Here is a 10,572-nt window from a genome sequence, read left to right on the forward strand (position 1 = left end):
TCCCGTGGTTACTACTTGTATAGATAATACCATTGATTTTGTTCTTTGCTTTGTGGAACAGTCCCCACTCTTCTTTTCTCAAGTTATTCCTCCCCCAGTGCCTCAACTCCACTGCTCAATAAGGTTCCTATATAAACTTTGGAGCTGTGATTGTCAATTTGATCCTGTACAGCTTTTGCACAAGTTAATCTTTAGTTCAGCGAGTGTAACTGGTTTAAAGATACATGTATAGGATTTAAAGAAATATTTAACTATTTTATGATTTAAAGATGCTGTCATAGTAATGATTCCAGAGGTTTCTGCACTCTCCGTGCTTCTAGTAAGTCTGCATTTCATGAGAATTTTAAATTCTGCTCTACATTTCCCCTTTTTTTGGATCAAGGTTCTTCTCTAGAAACTTATGATGTTAGTGATGGTGGCAAGGCATCAGAGAACTCTTCTGGACTTCTCATAAAGGGGGCAGATTCTGGAGGCAGTTAGCCACAGGTGTCATCACCTAGTTTTACTGTGATTCTCCTTCTGTAAAGAGACCAATTGCTTTGCTTTGGATGGACATTAGCAAATGCCTAAGGCCTCAGGCTTTGGACAAAGAACTAGGAGGCAGAGAAAAAGCTCCAAGCATGTTATTAAGCCAATTAGCTGAGACTTCACATGAAATCATGACCCTAGAAATCCAAATCAAGGAGCTGAACCCTATGAAGTTTCTAGTTACTCATATCCAATCCATATGCTGAGCAAATAATCCCAGAAGCTGAACTACATAAACAAGAGTGTGCATCAGGATTGGAGGAAGATAACTAGCGCTTGTCTTTTTTTTTTTTTACTTTTTATTTTATTATTTTTGAGTGTGTGTACCGTCAAATCAGATCTGACTGGCTGACTGGTACAGGAGGAGATTGCCCCTCCTTCTCCAGGAGAGCGTCTGGTCGATTCGAACTGCATACGTCTGGGATTGCAAGTGTAGCTTCTTGCCACTAGGCCACCAGAGCTCCTTAGCGTTTCTTTTAAGGATCTGGAAAACTCGGAACGACTTTTCCTCTGTGAGGAAGGAGGGAGCGGCTGCTGTAAAGGTCACTTAATCTGTTATTAGTTATCTATTGGAGGAGGCGTGCTGTCACTCAGCAGTTGGGTCAGGCCACTGACTGCTGACTTACCATCCCTTAAGCTAAGATGGAAACTTTTTGTTGTGGATTCCCTACTCTCCTGCCACGTGTCGTGTTTCTGGAAAATCAACTATTTCCAACCTTCACTTGGGCAGCAAAGTGGAGTTTCATAGACAGAGTCTCAAATTAAAATTTGAATTTGACCATGATCCAGATCTCCCTCATTCATCCATGCAACACATTTTTATTGATAACCTTGTCAAGGTGTTGAGGCCCAAAGGAGGCAGCTCCCCACTCTTCACAGGGTGTGAGTCACAGAGTCTGTTAAGGGTCTGAGCTGGGGGGTCCCAGACCTGTACGCTCTGGACCGCAGACCTCCTTAGTTTTCAGATAGTCCAAAAGAAGACATGTTGATAACCTGAAGACCATACCTCTCTGGTTGTTCGAATCCACCTCAAGAGAAAGATGGATACTCTCCACTTGTGTGCTTTACAAAATCTCAGAAACCCAATGTAAGGTCAGCTGTGAGTAGGTTCTCAATCTATGAAATGAGCTTTTTGAGTTTAAGTAGTAGCCTAGGAAAAGGACATGAGTTTGAGTAGTAGCCTAGGAAAAGGATAGCTGAACAGAGAGATGACCCCACACCGCCGTGGACCGAAGTCGGGGCTCCGATGGGCAACAACGTCCATTCACGGAGCTGGTAAGATGAGGCGGTGGGTGGTAAGGAGCCCCGGCCCCACCTTCAGTTCGTTCCGGTCACCTTAGCCGCGGCTCCTAAGGCGTTGCTAGGGACGCCCTCTCTCTGTTACCAGGCCCGCCCTGTAATCGGGTCTCGCGAGGATTCCCGAGCCGAAGCGGGAGCGCCGAGCGTTGCGGGGAGACTGCGCCGCCGCCTGAGGCGGGCGAGTTGGTTAGAGGGCGGAGGCCGGGCTGGTGAGGGGCAGCGATGGTGAGAAGGGCCGTGGCGGTGGGCTTGGGCTCTGGGTTCTGGGACGCTGGGCCTGGGACTGGGCTCGGGGACTCTGGATCTGCGCCGTGGGTCCCCGAGCCGGGGTCTCGGCCCAGGGGTGGACTCCTCCAGGCCAGCGTCAGGGTTGGGGGTGGACTCCGGACCAGCGCGCACTGGGACCCGGATTGGAATCCAAGTTCGGCCAGCGTGTTCGGGACGTGCGCGCCTTGGGACACTGGGGCACATCTGGGCTCGGGGGTTTTGGACTCTGCGCATCCTCGGCTGGCGTCTAGGTTCGGCGAACCTTGCACCTGGGTCACTGGGCTGGGGGTCTGGGCGCGCACTGGGTCCCCCGGTCTGGATCTGGGTTCTGGGTGTTCCAAACCAGAGCGCACTGGGCTGGGGTCCGAGCTCGGCGGTTCTTGACCTGCGTGCACTGGAACTCTAGGCCTGCGTCTGTCTTATCTGAGATGGGCCTGAGAGTGACAGGTTCTGTGCTCGCAGGTCTGGTGAGTGAAAGCCTTGATGAAAGAGGCCTTGAGGATTAAGGCCACAGGACACAAGATCCCCAGAGAAGACAGGCTGCACAGTGGGTACCTTAGGAGCTCCCGTCTTGGGAGGGAGAGCCGGGACCCACCCCGGTGTAAACTGGGACCAGGTTGACTTCTTGGCATAGATCTTTTAGAGAAAAGCTAGAAAGACCAGTGAAAGGGGAAGTGGTGGTGAAGAAGCCGGTACCAAAACTGCCCTTGTTTATCGTGAAGTGCGTGCTGCAGAAGTTCAAGGACTGCAGCGTTCAATGTGGATTGAAGCTCAACATCAATAAGACGAAGATTCTCACCACTGGGCCAATTGGCAGCATTATGATGAATGGTGAAGAGATTGAGACTGCTAACAGCTTTAGTTTGCTTGGCTCCACAATTAACACTCTTGGTAGCAGCAGCCAGAAAATCAAAAGATTAATTTCATTGGGAAAGTCGACTGTCAGGGACCTCTCCAGAGTACTGAAGAGCAACAGTGCCATTTTGGAGACTAAGGTGCACCTGATCCAGGCCATGGTCTTCACATTTACTTGACATGCATCAGAGAGCTGGACAATGACTAGAGATGATAGAAAGAGAATTGATGCCTTTGAGCTGTGGTGCTGGAGAAGAGTGTTGAATATACCATGGACTGCAAGTAGAACAAACAGGTTCGTGCTTCTTGGAGGCAAGAATTCTGAGAGGCTTCTTCTGACATACTTTGGGCATGTTACAAGGAGGGACCAGTCCTTGGAGACGGAAATCCTGCTTGCAAGGGTGGAGGGACAACTCTAGAGAAGTAGACTCTTGATGAGATGGATTGATTCAGTGACTGAGGTAACGAGGCTAGGTGTGTCAGAGACAATAAGGTTGGCACCGGATCGAGTAGGTTTCAGAGTTATTGTGATGAGTCACAAGCGACTCGAGGACCCATAACAACAACAACATGTGTCATCGAGTCTGAACCAACTCATAACAGAGCTTCCAGCAAGTTTTCAGAGGTAGTCAGTTGCATGAGAGGTGATTGTCCATCTTCCAAGCAGCTGGTGGATTCCAACCATGTGACTTTGGGTTACTACAAATCCTTACTAAGCCTCCAGAACTCTACTTATCATTAGCCTGTGGGAATGGGACAGGTTTTTGGTTTTTTTATTTGTGCTTCTCTGTGTTCTCTTAAATTTTGACTTGAAAAAATTTTGCATTAATAAAGAAGACCTATAGGCACCCACACATGAAAGCATGGGCCACCACCGTGAGCTGGGAGAGGCAAAGGTATAAGGATGAAGATTTGGAAAGGGGATCTAAGGGGTAGATCGAGTAGAATGACAGGATGGAGCGCTTTCACCATGAGCAGGGCCTCTGTTGACTTGTGTACACAGCAGCTGGGAAGCTCTCTGGACCTGGGTTCTTGGAAGGATTTTTATATGTACAGGAAACCAAACTTGCTGCTCTCTCTGATTCTGATTGACTCATAGCGACCTGGGAGTCTGGGAAGAGACTGGAAGGAAGCTGGAAGATGCTGTCATTCTGTGATCCTTGCCACAGAATTCTGCTGTGTGCTCCAGGAAATGGGTTTTGGAGATTTTCCAGGGTGGGCACCAAGCTAGTAACAGACGTGGAGGTATTTGTCAGTGTGGTTTAGGGATCTTTTATTCATGTGTGAGTAAGTTCAGTATCAAGAGACAAAAGTGTGTGTGCCTTTTACAAAGGTGGGTTTGGGATGGTTTCCTCTCTTTTCAGTGGGGAGGAGAATACCTCTTCTGAAAATGAAGTCTTTCCTCTGCTTCTCCAAAGGAGCTGGTGCTCCATGGCCCTCTGTTGGCCCAGAGATTGCAGTGAGAGGCCCATTCTTCCCAGAAATACCCTGGGAAAGTCTTGGAGTTAATCAGCACCTGGGGTCCCTGGGAAAGTCTTGGAGCCAGCCAGCATGTGGGGGCCCCTGGGAAAGTCTCAGAGCTAGCTGGCACACGGGGGCCCTTGATGGCTTACTTACTTGCCATGTCTTCTCTAACCACAGGCTCCAAAAAAGAAAGGGAAGAGGGGCAAGGCCAAAGGCACCCCAATTGTTGATGGGCTCGCACCAGAGGACATGAGCAAGGAGCAGGTAAGACCACCCAGCCACCCCTTCAGGTCAGCTAACTCCTCCATGACTCCCATCTCCTAGTAGCTTCCTCCTTCCTCCCCTGTTCATGCTTTCATCCTGTCTTGTTTTTCCCACCATTTGCCTCCCTCACATCCTCCAGCTCCCCTGACGGCTCTCCAAACCAGAATTTGTTTCCAGCCACCACCCACCTAATCAGCTCCAAGCCTCTCAGATAACAGCCATGCCACAGGAGGACATTTGTGTGAGGTGGTGGAGTTTGGAAGGAGGGATGTTTCTGATGAGGACCTCTGTTGGTTGTGGTATGCTGCTAAGAAGTTGGCAGTTCAAGCCCACCGGCTGCTCCCTGGGAGAGAGATGAGCAGTCGTCTGTTAAAATGAAGGGTCGTTATAAGTTTGAAAGGAATTTTGATCACAGTGGGATTTTGTCTTGTTTTTTGTATGTCTGACTTAAGTTCTAGTTCTGTTTTAAATTCTGTGTACCTCCTTCAAGGGATCTCTGGTAGTCTAGTGGTAAGGAATTCCACTGCCAGCCCCAAGGCACATTTTGAATCTACCAGCTGCTCCGCCTGAGAAAGATGGACAGTCTTCTCCTGTGTAATTAACTTCTCGGAAAACCTGCCAGAGGGTCAGCCACGGGTTGGTTCTGACTCGATGGTACATAACAACCGTATAAGCACTGTAGCAGATAATTGATGTTGTTAAGTGCAGTTCAGTCAGCTGCGATGCATAGTGACCCTACAAACAGTGGACCTGAGCCTTGTCCTGCACCATTTTCAGGATCTCACATTTGTGCTCGCCCAACGTTACAGTCACTCTCAATCCATCTCGTTGTGGATCTTTCTCTTTCTCTGACCTTCCACTTTCCCCAACATCATGCCTTTTTCCATGGATTAGGCCAGGCAGACTACATGCCCAAAGAAAGTGAGATGAAGTTTCACCATCTTTGCCTCTAAGGAGCACCCTGGTTGCACTTCCTCCAAGATACATTTATCATTTATTTCTTCATTTGGGTGTCCATGGGATATTCAGTACTCTTATCTGCCATCACAATTCAAAGACGTTACTTCTTCTACGATCCTTATCCATTTCTTCAACTTTCAGATACATAGGAAGCAACTGAAAATACTATGACTTGACTCGGACACACCTTAGTCTTTAAACTGACTTTCCCAATGCAGCAAATCTTCTGATTTCTTCACTGCTGTACCTTGGATGTCGATTGTAGATCTAAGTAAAATGAGATCCTCGACAACTACTCTGTTGATCATGATGTTTGTCTGAGGCCACTGGTGAATATTTTTGTTTTCTTAATTTTGAGATGTAAACCATATTGAGGATTACATACAAAGGCTATAGTCATAAATCTTCTTCAGTAAGTGCTTCAAGTCCTCACTTTCTGCGAATAAGGTTGTATAAGCTATGTAAGTCAGATTGTTCATGAGTCTTTCTCCAGTCCTGATGTCACATTCTTTCATATAGTCAATTTTTTAAAAATATTTGCTCAGTGTACAGATTGAAGAGGTATGGATGGAGGACATAACCCTGATACAAGCCTTTACTAATTTGAAACCGTGTGCTTTCCCCTTGTTCTGTTTGAATCACTGCTTCTTGGTGTATGTAGAGGTTTCTCATGAGTACAATTCTGGAATTTCCATACTTCTCATTATTATACATAATTCATTAATTATAGCCATTAGTAATGGCTGTAGCAGATAGGGCATCGCTAAATGAATGTGGTTTATTAACTTGGAGTTGTTCTCACCTGGTTGATCAGGCCATCATTGTCCTGACAAGAGTTCCAGGGTGGTAGAGCCTTCCAACTTGCCTATGCTGCTACCTATAACTTCAGCTCTACCTTTTCTTTTTTTTTTTATTTTTGTGTGAGTGTACCGTCAAATCAGATCTGACTGGTACAGGAGGAGATTGTCCCTCCTTTTCCCGACAGAGCATCTGGTGGATTCAAACCGTGTGCCTCTGTGATTGGAGTTGCAGCTCCTTGCCACTAGGCCACCAGAGCTCCCCTAGCTCTACCTTTTCAAAAGTAATTCCTTAGTAGGGATTCTTTTATGTCAGTAGCCATCCTATTGGTCTTAAGAACTGGTAATTGCATCATAATAGGTTTCTGATAACCTCACAGGATAGAGCTTTGAAAGCCAAGTGGTCCTCTCTGTCTATACCTGGGTTTAACAGGGCTAGGAATATCTGACACAGTGCTGGCTTGGTGCAAATGTTACAACCTTGTTTTCTTTAAGGCTTTATGATAGAAAAGGAATAGGCATTTGAGACAGGCTTGGAGTCCTGGGAAGAATGACTTCATTTTGCTGTTGTTATGTGCTGTCGAATCGCCTGTGACTCATAGTATAATAGCTCTGAAGCCTTCCCTATGCTGAGCCAGTCCCACTGACTCCGACACATCTACCCTCAGTACCCCAGTTACTGTATCAGTCCATCTCGACTGGTGTCTTCCTCTCCTGCTGTGTCCCTTCACCCTTCCGAGCATGATGATGTCCTTCTTCAAGGACTGGTCCCTCCTGGCCACGTCCCCAAAGTATGTGAGATGGAGCTTCAAAATCCTAGCCTCCAAGAAAAAACTTGGTTTCATCCTCTCCTAGACAGACCTGTTTGTTTTCTTGACGGTCCAGCCACATCAGTTATGAGCATAAAGTATATCATGTAACCTCAAATCTCTGGCAATGGAAGTTTTCAACAAGAATGGACGCTGTCAAAACAACTATGATATATCATCTCACCCCAGTAAGAATAGCAAAATTTAACAGAACAGCAAGCAACAAATGCTGGCGAGGTAGTGGAGAAACTGGAACCCTTATTCACTGTTGGTGGGAGTGTAAAACGGTGCAACCACTGTGGAAGGCGGTGTGGCACTTTCCCAAAAAGTTACAAATAGAGATAACATTTGACCCAGCGATTCCACTACTGGGAATATACCCCAAAGAGACCATAACTGACATCCAAGCAGATATATGCACACCCATGTTTACTGCAGCTTTGTTCACAATAGCAAGGAGTTGGAAACAACCTAAGTGCCCATCAACAAATGAATGGATAGAGAAGCTGTGGTATATTCACACAATGGAATACTATGCTGCATTGAAAAGCAAGGAACTCATGCAATATTATTCAAAATGGGTGACCCTGGAGGACATTATGCTGATTGAAATATCTCAGTCACACAGGGACAAATACTGCATAGTGCCACTGTTGTAAAACAGGACTGACATCAGGGTTGGGAGAGACTGAGAATGATGGAATAAACAATGTATACGGTATTGAAACAGATGAGGGTGAAAACTGTTTAAAAGGGATATGTGATTAGGTATTACTGTCAATACAGGCGTCCAGAACAAAGGCTTCATAGTGGAGTGCACCTGTGGGGAGGGATTGTATAACAATGAAAGAATTTGCCTTTTCAAAGCGAAGCGTGTACTGGGTGGGGAGGGGTGGGCAGGGAGAAAAGTGCAACAGTGAATGAATGGAAATACAAAGTCTCTGTAAATTTTCATTAAAATTAATAATAATGTAAAAAGTCATACTAAAAAACAATAAAGAATGGATGCTGTTAGAGTGACACTGAGACCTTTGATGTGACAACAGAGCATCCATCTCCTTCCACCTCAGATGATTTCTCCAGCATGTTAGAATGAGAGGAATAGTCTTAGCGTCATGACCAAGTTAGAGTGAAGACACTGGCCACGTCGACACATGCTCCATTCATTCATTCAGTCATTCATTTTTAAAACGCTCTGAATCTTGGGCAACTGTTCTCTTGTAACTACAGTTTCTAAAAGCAGTTATTGTCTAAAGCTGGAAGAACTTAAGTCTTCTCAGATGAGCATGTGAATGAATAGAGGGAGGTAAACAAAAAATAAAATTTAAAAAGATGAGGTCTGAAAGGGGAGTAGCTGGATAAGAAATCAAACAAGGAACAGTAATTTAAAGTTTATTCCAGCTATAATGCAGGTTATTCTGACTTTAAGGTAGCCATCACATGGCATACTTCTGAGTACATTCCCGAGATACTCTGTTGTTATTCATCTCTGTCTGTTTTATAGATCTGTGCAATCTCTGGCACTAGCGGGTCATCTGGGTTTGGATCACACAGCAGTGAACAAATGGATAAAAGAACTTTAGAAATAGTTAAAGCAGGAGACCACTGTGATCTTAGTATATCGAGACAAATGCTGCCATTATTGTTAATACTTGGATGATGAATTCTTGTAAATGCAACCTTAGGTGGTAGGAAAATGAATTGTCAAAAAGAATACCCCGCCTTGATATGGGCTGTCATTGGGTCCCATAATTGTGGCTTGCCAGTGAAACATGCCATCTCCAACTGGACCAACAGAACATTGTGCTGGAGGATCACGAGCCAGGTAAGTTCTTTAGGAATCCCTTTCAGCGCCATAGGCTGTGCTTTTTGTCTGGCACCACACTGTCTCGGTGTACGCTCAAAGGTACGGCCCAAACTCTTGATTGTCTGGGCAGCACGGGAGGCCTTTCTCTTCTTCTCACACCTGCTCTGCCAGACCCAGGCGCTTGGTGTTGAGGAGGTGGGTCTGGCGAGAACCTCCTGGCTGGCGAGCTGGAGCTGGAGCTGTGCAATGACTTAGGGCCAGTTTTGTGGACTCTTCCTAATGGGCACACACACCTAAAACGCTGGGTAGTTTTTTTTAAAAGGAAAAGAAAATTTCATTTTATTGTGATTTTAACGAACATTTACAGAGAAGTTTGATTTTCATTCCCTCATTGTTGCAACTACTGGTACTTCCGTTGTCATATCTGCTAATTCAGGAAATACTTAGGTCCTATATCCTTGTTCCTACATTGTCTTCTAAGAGTTTAAGTTTAATATCTAGGTCCTTGATACATTTTCATTGGTTGTGGAATGTAGTACGGGCCCTGATGTGCATGTGGAAACGCAGTTCTCCCAGCATCGTCGATTGAAGTGGCTCTTCTTCCCCCACTGCATGCATGGACTTGGTTGATCATGTTGTTGTTATGTACCATCCAGTCTAAAGCAATCCATAGCTGACTACCAGTGGGTTTTCAGAGGCTGTAAGTCACACTGGAGGAGATTGTCCATCTTTCTCCCACTTTGTTTCCCATCTGGCATTTGTTTCTGTCATTATATACCAATACCAGGCTGTTGGAATTACTGTGGCTCTAGATAATGTTTTGAAATCAGGAAATGTGAGTCCTCCTTATGTCTTCTTTTCCCAGACAATTTGACATACCCAGAGTTTCTTACTATTCGTACTTTGATTAATAATATTTTCATTTGTATAAAGAGGGTTATTAGAATTTTGGTGGGAATTGCGATGAATTTATAGGTTGCTTTGGAGAGTATTAGCATCTAATTATTTCACTGTACTTTTACACAGATAATATACACTTCTATGTGTTTGCCAATTGCTTCCTCCCCTTCGGGAAGTACTTTTTTTTTAAAGGAGGTACTTTTTAAATGATCCAGGAAGTATTAAAAGAAGATGGAAGGAATATACTGAGTCATTGTATCAAAAGAAATTGGCAGATACAGAAGAATTTAATGAAATAACATTATGAGCAAGAGCCTATGGTGATGAAGGAAGAAGTTTGAGCTGCTTTGAAGGCAATAGCAAAAAATAAGGCCCCAGGAATAGATGGTATACCAACTGTAGTATTTCAGCTAACGGAGGCAGCCCTGTATGTGCTCACCAAATTGTGCCAAGAAATCTGGAGAACAACCACTTGGCCAACTGACTGGGAGAGAGCTATATTTGTTCCCATTCCAAAGAAAGGTGACCCGACTGAGTGTGGAAACTACAGAACAATATCATGGATTTCACATGCAAGCAAGATTCTACTGAAGATTATCTAAAAACGGCTGGAACAGCACAT

The 10,572-nt window shown here is 45.2% G+C and overlaps 2 protein-coding genes and 1 pseudogene across 2 annotated transcripts in view; 1 reads left to right on the forward strand and 2 right to left on the reverse strand.

Moving 5' to 3' along the window:
• The window catches only part of LOC102858898, a 10,579-nt gene extending 6,006 nt beyond the window's left edge, over nt 1–4,573 (reverse strand). The window contains exons 1-2 of the mRNA XM_006902871.1: nt 4,567–4,573; nt 1,913–2,422 (exon numbers count right to left, since the gene is read on the reverse strand). Of these exons, the coding sequence (XP_006902933.1) occupies nt 1,913–2,422; nt 4,567–4,573 (517 nt within the window). The remainder of the gene's footprint in view (nt 1–1,912; nt 2,423–4,566) is intronic.
• A 23-nt stretch (nt 4,574–4,596) lies between these two features.
• GAS8 (growth arrest-specific 8) overlaps nt 4,597–10,572 on the forward strand; it is an 18,066-nt gene continuing 12,090 nt past the window's right edge. Inside the window, exon 1 of the mRNA XM_006902872.1 lies at nt 4,597–4,677. Within this exon, the coding sequence (XP_006902934.1) occupies nt 4,663–4,677 (15 nt within the window). The 5' untranslated portion in view covers nt 4,597–4,662. The remainder of the gene's footprint in view (nt 4,678–10,572) is intronic.
• Nucleotides 8,680–9,100, reverse strand: LOC102852372 (annotated as a pseudogene).

This window comes from Elephantulus edwardii, unplaced genomic scaffold, assembly GCF_000299155.1.
Source record: "Elephantulus edwardii isolate Elephantulus edwardi_28Jun2011 unplaced genomic scaffold, EleEdw1.0 scaffold00463, whole genome shotgun sequence".
Taxonomy (NCBI): Eukaryota; Metazoa; Chordata; class Mammalia; order Macroscelidea; family Macroscelididae; genus Elephantulus; species Elephantulus edwardii.